We start from the raw sequence: 15,417 nt of genomic DNA, 5'->3' as shown, positions 1-15,417 counted from the left end.
TCTGCTTTTTAATTTATTAAAACTGTAAAACACATAGGCATAAAAAAAGAAGCAAACAATTTTAAGAGAGTGGTTGATAAGAAAAAAGAACTTACAAAAAAAGGAAGTCTCCCAAGAAATAAAATTTACTTTTATAAAACTGTAGAATAGTTTTACCTTAATTTTATCAATATAATTGAGTTCTCTGTGATTGAACACTTCATGGGCTCCATTTTGCAAAACAATGTTTTGTCCTTCTTCAGTACCAGCTGTGCCCAAAACCTTTAAGCCATAAGCTCTGGCAATTTGGCATGCTGCTAGTCCAACCTGAAAAACAAAATATAAATGCCTAGTTTTAGATTCTTTGCATCCCTGCAAATATTTATTAAATATATGTAATAAACTTAAGGTTCTTCTAGGTCCTACCCTATCCTTAAGGAATTTCGAGTCTAAATGAAGAAATAAGAACAACAATAGCTAACTTTTATTGAGCATTTATAATGTGTCAGGTACCACTCAAAAGACTTTCAACCCATTGCTTTATTTTAGCCTCACAATAAGCCTAGGAGGTAGATATTATTATTGTCCATATTCAATAGATGAGAAAACTGAAGCTTATAAAATATAAGTAACTTGCCCAGGTCACAGAGATGGGAACACGGCCAAATCACAGAGCTGGGCCAATTCAGTCTGTAGAGCTTGAGCTTTTAACCACGGTATCAAAATGCTTACTATTAGCATCTACTTTGTGCAGAAGGTACAGGGTTTAAAGATATTCAAAACTTGTTCACTGACTTCATACTTTAACAGTACATATAAAATGCTAAATGACAAATGTGACATCATTTAAGTGGAAGAGATAGGTATATGAGCAAATTAATCCATTCATCCATATGATGACCATTTATTGAGTGTTTACTATGTGCTAGGCATGGTACTTCATGTAAGAAACTTATATTCTGAGAAAGGGGGAAAATAATAAACACACAAACAAATAAATGAATGAATAAAGTACATTCAGAAAAGAAAAAGTGCTATGAAAAAAAACCTAGCCTATTGGAGATAGGGAGAGGGACTAGTGAGGTCACCAAGAAAGACCTGAGTGAAGTGAGGGATGAGCCGTGTGAATATCTGGAAAGCCTGGTGGAGAATGCTGTAGGCAGAATGGTTGTGACTCACCTGGTGACATGGGAATGAGCTTGGGGCATTCAAAGGACTGAAAGAGGGTTAACGTGGCTTGACAGCAGGGTACATGGGAGATAGTGCAAGATGCGGGCAGAGGGGCATGCAGGGCCTTGCAGGAATTCACTTTGAAAAAGCTGAGCTGTATTTGCTCACTTAACTGAGGATGTGCAGTAATTAGCTAAATACACATATGGACTTGGGAGCATCCAGAGTTGGAAATATAAATCTGAGATTCATCACTTTATAGTTGGTATTTAAAGCCATGAATTGGGGGCACCTGGGTGGCTCAGTCATTAAATGTCTGCCTTCGGCTCAGGTCATGATCCCAGGGTCCTGGGATCGAGCCCTGCATCAGGCTCCCTGCTCGGCGAGAAGCCTGCTTCTCCCTCTCCCACTCCCCCTGCTTGTGTTCCTGCTCTCGCTATCTCTGTCAAATAAATAAATAAAACCTTTAAAAAAAAAAGTAAGAAAATAAAGCCACAGATTGCATGAAATCACTAGATCACTAAATAAATGTACTTAGGGTAAAGGAGAAATAAAAGCATATAAGGAATATAGATAAAAGCAGTTATTTAAATTGCAATACTAGGAAATCTATGTTTGGTTACAGGTAAGTGTCACATACATTTAGAGCAGGGCTTCTCAAACTTAGCACTACTGACATTTGGGGCTGGACAATTCTACGTTGCGGGGGGCTATCCTGTGCTTTGAAGGATGTTTAGCAGCATGTCTGGTATTTATCTACTAGACACCAGAACTCCTCCACCCAGTGACAACCAATAATGTCCCCAGACACTGCCCCAAATGTTCAAGGGGGAGGAGGGATGATGCTAAACCACCCCCATTGATAACCAATGATTTAGAGGAAGGTAAAATCATTATGGATTGAAAAGAATTAAAATGAAAAATGATGATAGAAACTGATTAAAACTGTAACAGAATCACAGACTCCCAGGTCTGAAATAGACTTTAAAGATTGTATGGCATATGGGAGTGATGAGCCTCAACTCAGTTGGGTTTTGGCAGGGATTTGTTTGATTTAACCAAAACAAACAAACGCCCAGGACTCACGGTCTCATGAGTCAGAGAGACATTCAATTCCACAAAATACTATGGAGTTAGCACTATTGATTTTTGCTACTTTAAAAAAAAAAAAGGCCTCTAATAAAACTACATGTAAACTAAAGATTTAATGCAAATATATCTCCTTCTGCTCTAAAGAGGCATTTAATAGCTATTCTGAAGGTACTGTTTATGCCCTTCTTGTCAACAATTATACCAGGAACAGTACTTCAATAGATTATATACCATTATGTGTCAATTATTGTTCTTTACTTTGCTGACATTAAAATAGGGCACTCCCCACCAACATATCTGGATAACAGCTGTGTTCATAAATTCCACACCATTTTAAATACACAACATAATCCCAGAGGAATTTGAACTAAATGAGGACAGAAAGTACAAACAGAAGCAAGACAAAACCCAGTACTATTTCCCTCTAGTAGGGCAGGGAGGATCAGAAGCGCTTCTCACACCAGGCCACCAGCCTATCCCTGCCAGCCAAGGATTTAACAAACTCAGCCAGCTCAGAGAACAGTGTGGATTTTGCCTTAAAAAAAAAAAAAAAAAAAAAAAAAAATTAAAAAAATCATGGTGAAGTGACTGGGCTTTTTACAAGAGGGTAAAGGGAATAAAAAGAGATTTTCTTTAAATTCTTCTCTGCCCTTCCTACTGAAACCTCTCCCTTTTATACAGAGCACCAGGTTAGCTCTCTGAAAGCCAAAGCAATTTAAATAAATGGAAGTTTGACAGATCCTTTAGTTATTTTGGGTTAAATTTATTTAACCCAAAATAGCCTCTTTGGTGAAGCTAAGCAATGGGAATTTTTGACAAGGCATATCTGTCATATTTTCTCAAGCCCCCAAAAGACAATCTTAGTCTTTTTAGTAAATACTCTGATCTGTGAAATCCTTCAGAATTGATCTATTTGAGGTAGACAGGAGGCTAAGTGTGGAATCTTGTGCTTCATCTATTTAAGGTAACAGAAACACAATGGGTTGAATGCTCTGTAGTCCCTGGCCACCTTTAGAGGTAAATTCACATTTTTAGGATGCCACTCATTATTCCAGAACAATGTGCCATTTGACAGGCTACTCCTTTCAACTACTCTGCGGAATACACAGTGCTCTGAAAGGGTTAACCAGCTTCCTCAAGGTGAGCCATCTAGCCCCAGGCCCTGTATTTTAAAAAACATGAAATCTCATCTCCAAAATTTCTAAAGCCTCTACATGCAGGATAGAGGTCATGTGGATTTCTTGTTAAATTCCAACCTCAGAGCTCTAACTTTTCCTCTAAGCTCCTCAGAGGCAGATTGACAGCCGGTTTCTTGAAGAAGCTTCTGACAGCCCTGTGTTGGGTTATTTCACTGAAGGGCTTATTTTAAAGTTCTCAGTCCCTCCCCCCTCTCCATTAGCATTTAAGCCATGGGTTGTGGCGTTAAGGACACAGCTGTACACCATGCATTCCATGAATGTCCTCAAAGCGCAGCAGGCAAGCAGTGGAAGGGAGATAGAAGAGTCTCAGAATTCACAATGTGGCTTTGCAGTGCTGTCTGGGGCAACACAGGTAAAGCTTTAATGAGCCTTAGTTTCCTTAGCTAAGGGAATATGGAATTAATATTAACTTTAAAAACCTGTTTAAAATTCCAAATAAATACTCTTACAACATATGCTACTTGAAGGCAAAAACAAAGCCAGTTTATTTTGGTCTGCACCTGACACAGGTGGAAAACCTAATACAGATATTTTTAATAGGGTGATCTGCTGAATGTATTAACCAAGAAATGCTAAACTAATGACAAGGAATCACCTTCAGAAGACAGCATTTGAAGAAGCTTTACTACAAAAAGGAATATATGTACTGACTACAAGTATTGACCATATTTATTAACATGACTTTTAAAAATGACTGAAAAGAAATATAATGTGAAACCCACACACATAAGCTCCTTTAAACATAAACTTAAAAATAAAGAAATACTTACTCCTCCGCTAGCCCCATGAACCAGCACACTTTCTCCAGCTTTCACACGGGCACTGCAAAACAAGACAAGGGTTCATCACCTCACGTTGAAGGTAATGAAGCTCAGGTGTTTGTCATTCTTCTTAAGGAAATTCTACCCTCAGTTCAGCTAACGCGTCCCCAAACAGGAAACTCATTCTGCTCTACAGCCCAAAATACTCTCCAAGCTTCACAGGATCAAATGAGGGTTCTACAGGGCCATAGACGAAAGAAAACATGAAATTCATTTGTTCGTTCAACAAATGTTTAATGGGAACCTATTATGTGCCAGGCACGGTGCTGGATGCTGGTAGCACATCAGGGTGCTACCTTCCTTCTGGGAGGCTACCGTCTTTGGAGGCACGTGAAGTGAAAGAGCTGAACCTAGAGGAACAGGAGTCTCTCGTTCATTCCTACAGAAAGTGTTCCAAAACAGGCTTATGATAGCCCAGTCTCGGTTCTGTGACCCAGGGTAATGCCCAAGAAAACGCAGAAGTTAGATGATTTAAGAAAACATTTTCCTTCTCTATGCCTTTGAACATCAGGTCGTACAGCCTCTAAGCCCACATTTCAGAGAGCAATGCTGAGTCAGCAGCGCTACGAGGGTAAGAAATACGATCAATCCTGTCACAGAGGTTTCCATGTCACACCAAAAAATGTCTAGATCCTCCGGTAAGATGACATATTCTTTCTACTTCTGGTTCATCTGACTACTTTTCCATTATACCGAAAATAAGGCACAGGCAGCAAGACAGACAGGAGATGCTTTATTATTCCAGATGGACAAGTGCTAATGTCCCAATCCAGCAGCTGTTCTGTGATCCAGATCGGACTCTCGGGGAGGATCTCTTACTTCCTAAAATACTGGGGGTGGCCACACTGTACAGATATTATGTTCAATCTGGGAGTAAGAACACAGTGACCCAGAGTCATGCTCAAGGCTGCGTGCCAAGAGCTGACAAATAGCAATCACGAGCAGTAAACGAAACTTCTTCCAATACTCTTGTTTAGAGGTAAGGGGACTGAGGGCAGTGAGTTAAATGGAGAGTCTAAATGATAAACTATTACCAAACACTTTGAGATTTTAAAAAGTAAAATATGAATGTAAGGGAATAGGATTACTGATGTCATACTATGGCATATGAAATACTTTTCCCAGAAATGGTTCTTTTAAGAATCTTACAGACAACCCCTCAAACACTAAGAGCACATTCTCCTAAACCACTGGGCCTGGGGTGGGAGGTGAAAAAGCAAGCTAACCCTCTCTTGGACCCCACTGTTATGATCCTTCTACCCTTGCACAGAGTCATTGTGATGGTTAATTTTATGTGTCAGCTTGGCTGGGCCATGGGGCCAGAATTTGGTTAAACATTATTCTGGATGTCTCTGTGGAGGGCCTCATCCAATCAGCTGAAGGCCTTAAAAGAACAAAAACTGACTTCTGGAACAAGAAGTGATTTTGCCAGTAGACTGCCTTTGAACTCAAACTGCAACTCTTTCCTGGGTCTCCAGCCTGCCAGTTTACCCTATCAGACTTTAAACTCACCAAGCCTCCACAAATCAATCTCTCTCTCTGTATATGTATGTATGTATGTATGTAATACGTACATATGTACATATACATTCTGTTGTTCTGTTCCTCTAGACAACCCTGACTAATATAGTCAGCTCCCCTGGGGGCTCATGGCAGGGGCTCGAGCCTTGGCCTGGCCTTCCATGCTGTTGTTCCAGACTTCCTCCCAGTCACTGAAGATTAGTACCTGGCACATTAGTACCTGGCTTTCTCTTCCACGCCAAAACCGGCCCTAATCTAAAAGATTTCAACATTCTCTGGGAAGAAAATCTTGAATCACAAGAATTCCTGAATTCTCCCCTTTAGCCACTCTCTCCCAAGGCGGAACCTGGTAACCACCCCTGAACACTCTACTAGAGAAATATCAGACCCTAATAACCAGTGTTATGACAGTAATCTCCTATCCTAATTCTGCAAGCCCATATTCTCTCAAAATCTTTTCTCCAACTTCCCAGAGATTACCATCTCTGGATTGCTCAATTTCTGCCTACTTGTTGCTCCTGCCCCATTTCCTGAACTAGCCAGCCGGGACCCCATAGCAGGTCACCCCGGCTCCTCTCTCTTCCTCTCCTGGGCTCTCATTTCCTTCATGCTACTCCATTCTGTCCCTAACATTCCAGCCCTGGATTAATGTTAAAATCCAACTTCCGTGATAATCTACCCAAAGGGCAAAGTACTATTAAAAAAAAAAAAAAGATCACGTGACCATGCATTTTGGTGCCACTTCCATTCTGATTCTCAAAAGATTACTTTGCCGCCCATTTAATTATAAAAAGTGAGGCAATCTCATATACGTTCCTTCAACACTCCACCTCCCTACCCACACATTTTTCCATAGTTATACCATCTTTACCTCTTCTGGGCTTAGCAGACGAGATGTCCTTTAATATCTGAGGCCAATCTCTCCACCCGTCCTACTTCTTTCCATCCCACCATCTGCCGCTCCACCCTCTCTTCCAAACCTTCCGTCGCTCCCTCTGCTAGATCTTTCCTCAGCTATAAACATATGCAGCTCCCGTCCAACCTTTTGTCCCCACAAACTCCCGAGTACTCTTCTACTTCCTCCTCCTTATCTCCATTCAAGGAACCCAATTCCACCTCCTTCCTCAGCCCAATCAAGCTTCTGTCCCGCCGCTCTACTGGGAAAGTGACTTGGACTCAAGTCACCAATCACCTCCTAATTGCTAATCCTAACTGTTCTTTTTTTTCCCAAACACACCTCACTGCTGCATTTGACAGCTAGCTTCCCTTCTTAGTAGCAACATCAACCACTGCCCCTAACACCACCAACACCGACGACGGAGTACTTACTCTGTGCCAGGGTCTGCACTGAGATTCACAGGTATGACTTCACTGAATTCTCACCACACCCCTAGGAAGGAGGTGCTATTAATATTCATGTTTTTCAAACCACTAAACTACAGCTGAGACAGGGAAGTAACTGGACCACGGTCATATGGCTGGTAGTAGGAGATGACAGTCCAGTAACAAGTCTTTCTGTCTTCAAGGACCATGAACTTAACAGGTGTTTAACAGACACCATGACCTTGGCTTTGGCAAACGCTCCCTTTGGTCTCTTAGGACTCTGTCCCCTACCTCTGACTATACTCCTCCATGCTGATTTTCTCTAACTTTCTATTCTCACTCCACTGTTCTTCACTCCCTGAAGGCTTTCAGTCACTTTCATCTTGTCAACTCCCACCCACAGGCTGATAACCCCATGTTGACATCTTTACCCTTCAGGCTTCAGATTCTTTCACACAACAGGTTGCTGGTCTTTTCCATCATGATGCCTATCTTGGTTTCAACTCCAAAACTGGACCAAGCTTCCCTTTGAAACTTTTTCCTTCTTTTCTTTGTCATAGTTAAACATTTACCAACCTAAAGAGCTAGAAGTATCCGTAAGTTCATCTTCTCTCTCATTCTCCACATGCAAACAGTCACCAAACACACCTGATTTTACCCTCTAATAGTTGTCCTTTCCCTTCCACCTTTTCTACCATGGCTTTTGCTCTGGCCCTTAGGTATTTTGCCTAAAGGATACTCGTATAAGACCCACCCATCTCCTTCTCCACTCCTGTCATCAAATCCATCCTTCACATACTGATAGGTGATCTTAATAAAACACTCATATAACAGTATCACTCTCCTGAATTGAACATTTCATGACCCCCAACCCCTTACGGAACAGTGTGCGAGCTCTATCATCTTGCTTTTTACAATCTGAAACCTACCTATTTCATGTGACAGCTAATATTTATTAAAAGATTACTATATTCCAACCTAATTCTATGCCACTCTTTGCCTTGTAATCTTTTATCCAACAAAACCAAATTGCTATAGCTCTCCTTAAATATCATGATTCTCCCCCCTCCGACACCAGGCTATTCCCATTGTCTAGAATTTCCTCTCCCCTCCCAGCTATCCTTCCCCAAGATAACTCCCTGATTAAAGTACATATTTTCAGAGGGGCGCCTGGCTGGCTCAGTTGGTGGAGCATGTGACTCTTGATCTTGGGGTTGTGAGTTCAAGCCCCATGCTGGCTACAGAGATTACTTAAAAATCAACTCTTTAAAAAAAAAATTATATATATATATATATGTGTGTGTGTGTGTGTGTGTGTATATATATGTATGTATATATATATAAAAATTGTCAGATCCCAGCCATGGAGACTGACCAGTGGGTCTAGGGTAGGGCCCTACATGGTATTTTTAAATTGCAGCAATTAGTTTCTAGGGCTGGATAACAAGATTTTTTGAACCATGACTTTAAAATAATCCAAGCCTTACATCTTGGCAAGAAGCCCTATCTCATCACCACTGTTACATCCCTTATGATCCCATAAATCCCTATGCACATCTACACCACTGTACTTTCCACATTATACATCAATATTATAACTCTTGGGCGCCTGGGTGGCTCAGTTGGTTAAGCGACTGCCTTCAGCTCAGGTCATGATCCTGGAGTCCTGGAATCGAGTCCCGCGTCGGGCTCCCTGCTCAGCAGGGGGTCTGCTTCTCCCTCTGACCCTCTTCCCTCTTGTGCTCTCTGTCTCTCATTCTCTCTCAAATAAATAAATACAATCTTAAAAAAAAAAAAGGAGCCCTGGGGGAAAAAAAAATATTATAACTCTTATGTCTGTCTCTCTTACTAGACTGTCAGCATCTTAAAGACAAAGACAGCATTTTGCTCTTCTTTGTATCCCCAGTGATTAAAATAATCTTCCAAATTAGCACAGTTTCCACTCCATAAATGCTTAATGGTAACTAAATAGTAACCGCATAGGAGAGATATGGATGCGTGATAGGAAGGCAGGTGATACCGGCTCTATGACCGACCGTGTGTGTCGTTACCTGTGGAGCAGAGCTCGAAAAGCAGTAAAATATGGAATGCCGATGGCAGCTCCTTGCTGAAAGTCCAGTTTTTCTGGCAGTGTGTAAACACTGTGATCTGCTGCGAGGGCATACTCGGCGTAGCCCCCAGAGATGGTGCTGGTAGTGAAAACTCTGTCACCTTTCTAGGGAAAGCAATAAATCGATAAATGCACCAGGGATTAAAAATGATGTCAATGGGTATAATTCTTTACAATGCAATTTTTATAACAACAAATAAGTATTTATGTATTGTTTTCTACATCTTAGGGTCTCATAAAACTATCTTCAGCATATTGAACATTTTTAAAGGTTTTATTAATAGAAACCAAGAAGAAGAAAACTTAAGGAAAATAGGAAAAAAAAAAGGAAAGGAAAGGAAAGAGAACCTCCAGAATGGTATAATGAGAAGACAACTAACCTTTATCGCCTTTATCGAGAGAGCTTACCGTGCAAGACACTGTATTAGGAGTCTAATGAGTATTGTCTAATTTGATCTTCTCAAGAGCTTATGAGGTAAGTACTTTTCTTATCACCACTTTAGATTAATTCCACTATACAAATGAGGAAATTGAGGGACAAAGAAGTTCAATAATTTGCTCAGATTAAGCAGTTAGTAAATGACAGTTAATACAACTATTTTTTTCTCCGAAATACTAGGAAGAAGAAACAAATAAAATGTAAGGTTTCTTCCACACACCAAATACGTGTTCTAAATCCGTCCCCTGGGTTTCTTCACCCCTGCATTCTTTCCCTCATTTTTTATGCATACACCAAGAGCAGGAAACTATGGCTGAATCCTGACAGCAAGATGAGCTGGGACAGGCTTCTTCGCTTGTTACAGCATCAGAAACACAGTAAACTCTCAGGAAACTCTGCTGGGTCCTTGCTATTGAAAAGCAGACGCATAACCGAGAGTGAGGTAAGGCACGATGCAAGACTTAGAGCCTGCCCAATGTGACCTGCATGCCAGGGAAATCAGACTGTCTACTACAAACACCTGCCCGAACTCTTCTTTCTGGAAAAAAATTAAATATTCCTTGGAATAAGCAAAATATTAAGGCAAGAACTTTCAGGATTATTCAATTGCCCCCCCCCCCAAAAGATCTAAAAAAGTAATAGCACTATGTTGTGGGATAGAAACAAAAAAGATTCAAAAGGCATCCATCCAGCAGTCAGACTCATCCCTGCTTAACAGTGCCACGTGCAAATGGTCAAATATGACTGTGTTAAGATTAATCCTGCTTTAATAGCTTAAAAAGATGTTGCACAGATTGCAATATAATTCAAACATGTTCTAAGAATTCATTATGGAAAGCAGGACTTTGAGTTCTGTGATGGATATTAATAACAAAACAACTTCCCCCATTGAAAGCATCCTAAACCCTAAGAAGAGAGAAAAGGAAAGGATAGGAATAACTACAATGCAAGAAAACATGATGAACCATCAAAGATAAGTAACCAGGAAAAGAAAGGAATTATTTCTAAGTTGAAGGAATCAAAAATAGCTTCACTGAGAAGCCAATATTTAAGGTAGGCCTTGAGGAATTGGACAAGATTTTGAAAACTAGAACTGACAACAGTCATTATGAGTGAAGGGAACAAAGTAAACAAAGGAACAGTGGCAGGAATAAATGCTGAGAAATCGCTAGCATTTGTGCCCAATGAGTAAGTAGTCTAATATATGGAAGGTAATAGTTTCAGAGATAAAATGAAAAGGAACTAAAGCTGGAGGGTAAAAGCCCCCGCACCTATGTTTGTAAGTTTCAGTTTCATTCTGCCAAGCAGAAGAACCAATATGAGCAAAGACAGAGAAGGAAGAGCATGGGGTATGCACCTTATTAGACAGCACAGGTCCACAGCTTGGTGGAAAATTCTAAGATGTCACATGTGATCCTGGCAACCGTGGGGTCATCGTGAAGAAGGCACAGAATGCCAAAGTGTAAAGAGGACTGAGAACACTGGGCAACACTGAAATTTGAGGAGCATCCCGAGAAAGAGCAGCTTGAAAAACAATGCCTAGGAGGAAGTGGGGAAGAGGACAGGAAAAATGATGTCATAGAAGCTGAAGAAAAAAAAATTTTTTTTTTAAGAAAAAGCGGCTGAGAGTGTCAAATGTCACCAAGAAGTCAAGAGAGATAATGACATAAAAGGGCCCATTAACTCCAGCAATCGAGAGGCCATTAGTGACATTAGCAAGAATGTTTCCGTGGAGCTATGGGGGCAGAAGCCAGACCGCCACAGGCTGAGGAGAGCAACGCTGTAGGAATCGGTTGGTCTTCCTGTGCAGAGGCCACGTTAACCTTCTCTGTCTCAGTCCAATTTTGGTAAATGTGCTGCCAAAGTGGAGCAGGTCAAGGAATTATGAGGAAAGATGCTAAAACATGAATATACTATCCATGTTTTAGATTCCTTTTGGCATATAAATAACAAAAGCCCCTATCGTAACATTTTTATTGACTCAGTCACCTTGATCTGAGGCAGAGCTCTAAAAATGTATAGTTGACCTGGCATTTTTTTCATCTTTTACTTATTATTCAAAAGAATTGGCCTTCCCTTTATCTTATGAAACTAAATTTATAAAAGGAATCAAACATTATGTTGGTTTGTGTATTACTGAGAGTTAGGAAATAGTATAATTTCCTTGCCTATTTTCTGTCCTTACATATTTCTGCTACATCAAAAGGATCACAGTTGAATTCTGTGAGGATGTGAAGATAACGAATTTATCCAGCACTTGTCCCCAACAATGGAAACAAGGAAGACCTCCAGATAAAAGGCAATCTCTTTTTTGAATAGAGGAGTCCCCCAAGTGGCAGAAATTGTGTAATGGGGCCTTTCATTTTTTTTAAGTTTTTATTTAAATTCCAGTTCGTTAACAGACAGTGTAATATTAGTTTCAGGTGTACAATCTAGTGATTCAACACTTCCATACAACACCCAGTGCTCATCACAGCAAGTGCACTCCTTAATCTGTAACGGGGCCTTTTAAAGACTTAAATAACAACACATTTTAAAAGCCATGTTAAAAAATTTGAAAAAAAATATTAAGCCAAAATGGAAATAATTTAAAATGTAATACCTTGAAAGTGGATACATTATCTCCAACGGCTTCTATTACGCCAGCCACATCTGACCCAGGAGTATAGGGTAAGAGTGGTTTCCTGCTGTAAGTACCAGAACGAATATACGTTTCCACTGGATTTACACCACATGCGTGGACTTTGATCAGAACCTGCAATGACAACGTATTTTCGTTCACACGGAACATTTAGGCATTCATTCAGCGTTATGCTAGGACTCCACTGATTGTGGGAATTATAAAAATGGAGGGGAAAACCTCACCTTCAACGGACTCACATTAGTTTTGCAAACCAACATATACATAAAAAAGATAAGACAGAAAGGCTTATTATGTGCTATATTAAGGACATTTTGGGAAAATAGTAGTGGAAGTACTTGAGAGGATGTGTGGCACAAACCTCTATGGGCTCATCAAATCTAATTCTTCCTCCTCCTGGGTACATAGGAAGAATATTATTTCTTGGTGCCCTATGATTGAGTTTTAGCCAACAGAATGTGAACAACAGTGATCAGAGTCACTGTCAGGGCCATTAAAGATGTTCTAGGCAATCCACACTGTGCCTCCACCCTTTTAAAGAAGTGACCCCAGAAGACAGAGGTGTTGAAGGTGGCAGAGCCACATGATGGAAGAAGGCTAGGTCCACAAATTCACTCTTTGAGAGTTACCCACTGATGTTTTAGAATTCTGGAATTTAGTGAATGAGAAGTAATTTTCTATTGTTGAACCACTGAGATTTTGAGGTTACATCTACCACAGAAGCTAATTTTACCTTACTTAATATATAATGATTACTTTTGCTGTAGGAGTAAGAGAAGGCCTTACAAAGAAAGTGGTATTTGAGCTAGGCCGTAAAAGGAGAGTAGATATTCTTTCAGAATGGGAGAAAAGGGTATCTCAGGTAGAAGGAATAGTATGAGAAGGAATAAAAGGGCCTCTTGGGGAAACCAGATAATGCTGCTTGTTACAGCACAGTCTATTGAAAAGGAACAATAAGAAATGAATCTCTAAAGTTAGGTTATGGCCAAATTGTAAAAACTCTCAGGAGGTTCAAGGTTCGTTAAGAAAATGAGACCTGGGAGTCATGGAAGGTGTGGTAATAAAGATACATAATTTTTAATGAGAAAGTATATCGTTAAAGTCACCAGAAATGATTAAACTCTTCATTTAAATTCTCTTAAATCACATATAGAAGGGCATGTATGCAGAAGAAAACCATTTTCCTACTGTGCACAAAATAGAAATCATGAAAGTGTGTAACAGAATAACTTGTTCAAAACTACTTATGACTCCATGCAGAAAAATTCAATTATGGCACTGCACAGATGATCCTCAACCTCAAAAATGTTCTTATAGCAAGATATTTTTCTTTTTTATAGATCTACCTCACTGTTATAACTATACTCTCTTTGTCAGAGCTCACATGTATCATCAGTATAAACTTTGTCCTAATTCAATGTCTCTACGAATTATTGTGAGTCTGCTTCTTTTGAACATTAACCTGATGTGCTGGAGACTCACACTCAGTGTAATTACTGTCTGTTTTTATGTAATTATTTCCACCTGATGGTCTTTTGGAATTGGTACTGCAATATCCGACTGGAGTTTCAGCACTTCTGGTCCACCAAATTCAAAAACTCGAATCGCTCTCATCAACTTCTGTCCAGTCGCCATGGTGATCTAGACACCAAGGAAAAAAATAATGTTCTGTCATATGGTATCTAGGCTATATCACTATGTTTTTTCCCCTGGAGGAGGCAGATCAAACAATTTTTCAAACAACAATTTAAATCATGAGCTTACACAGATCTCATTTCATGTTTAAGGGCCTTTCATCTTACAACTCCTTCAGCTACAAAGCAAAATACTTGATATTACTTCCTGTAGGGATTCAGTGCCTTCCACAAGGGAATCAAACATGCAAACAAAAACATCTGGCTAGACATAGCATGATACAGTATCTTAGGTTTCTTTTTGTGCAAGTTTGTGCTGCCACATCTTAGAAATTTGTTAAGTTTTATTAACATTAGAGAAATAGACCTATTAGATTATGAAATACTTCAAATATAGAGAGAAACATAAAGAATATAATGAACACATTTACCTGCCACCTGCTTTAATAAATCTTAACATCTTAAAAACCTAGAACATTATAGATATAACTGAAGCCTTCTGTACCCATCCCCAAGCCCATTTCTGGCCCGCACTTTTAAGAGGTGATTATTACCATAAACTCAGAGCTCATCATTCCCATGCATGATGTCATATCACTACTTCATTCAACAATATGTGCCATGTGTTGCATGTTCTCAAACTTTATTTAGATTGGATCATACTGTACTTAATTCTGCAACTTGCTTTTTCTTCTCAACATTAAGTTTTTGAGATTTATCAATGGTGAACACTTAGCTTTATGAAGTTCATTCATTTTAACAAAGGAGGAAAACATTAAAAACTAAAAACACTGCTTTGTATGTAATCTTTTATAAATTACAAGGGTCATTTACAGTTAACCTTTCTGTCCTCAAATACAAGGGGGCAGAAGCAGGCAGAAGACATAAACCTAAGGTCACTGTAGAGCAGCTGGGCAGTCCCTGAGGGTGACACCTGTGTGGTGTGAGGACTGGGAAAAGGCAGCTCACCCCATACCTGCCAACAGTCTCACTACTGAATTTCGATCTAGCTCTTCACTCAGGCTGGGTATTTCTTAGACGAGAAAGTGAAAGTATAAAGACAGTAAAACAGAAACAACACAACAACAACAAAACCAAGGTTGCCCAGCTCAGAGTTTTTCATTCTGGAAATAAGAACACAGCTTTCTTTTCCCTTTTTGTTGCCAGCATGGTGTTACGGAAAGAGTACAGGTTTTGGAACCTGACCGCTTTCAGTATGAATTCCGGCTCTATCAATTTACTAGCCAAATGGCCTTGGGCAAGGCAGTCACCTTTGTTGAGCTTCTTCATCGGAAAACTGGGCTCCCACTCAGGGTTACTGTGCTAGAGACAGAGCAAGCATCAAGCATTAAACCTGGCAAATGTTCACTCCTATATATAGTAGATATCATGATTCCCTTCCCATCTCTTTTCTCCTTTTCAATTTCTTATTCATTAAAATACTCTTGATTCTACAATTCCATAATCACTTTTGATTTTACATAACAA

General features: G+C 39.8%; 1 protein-coding gene across 8 annotated transcripts in view; it reads right to left on the bottom strand.

The window, feature by feature from the left end:
* Nucleotides 1-15,417, bottom strand: part of CRYZ (crystallin zeta) — a 38,249-nt gene that overhangs the window by 19,892 nt on the left and 2,940 nt on the right. For 6 of the 8 annotated variants that reach the window (XM_054512801.2, XM_045897402.3, XM_064588973.1 and 3 more), the window contains exons 2-6: nt 13,820-13,936; nt 12,257-12,409; nt 9,157-9,320; nt 4,211-4,262; nt 157-306 (exon numbers count right to left, since the gene is read on the bottom strand). In XM_054512801.2, the coding sequence (XP_054368776.1) occupies nt 157-306; nt 4,211-4,262; nt 9,157-9,320; nt 12,257-12,409; nt 13,820-13,930 (630 nt within the window). In that variant the 5' untranslated portion in view covers nt 13,931-13,936. The remainder of the gene's footprint in view (nt 1-156; nt 307-4,210; nt 4,263-9,156; nt 9,321-12,256; nt 12,410-13,819; nt 13,937-15,417) is intronic. The other 2 variants (XM_054512804.2, XM_064588974.1) reach the window with 1 other exon arrangement.

Source organism: Mirounga angustirostris, unplaced genomic scaffold, assembly GCF_029215605.1.
Source record: "Mirounga angustirostris isolate CCGP_5_RB_7025 unplaced genomic scaffold, mMirAng1.0.hap1 SCAF_4, whole genome shotgun sequence".
In the NCBI taxonomy this organism is placed as follows: domain Eukaryota; kingdom Metazoa; phylum Chordata; class Mammalia; order Carnivora; family Phocidae; genus Mirounga; species Mirounga angustirostris.
The sequence above is the reverse complement of the archived record's forward strand: the minus strand, read 5'-3'. Positions and strand labels throughout refer to the sequence as shown.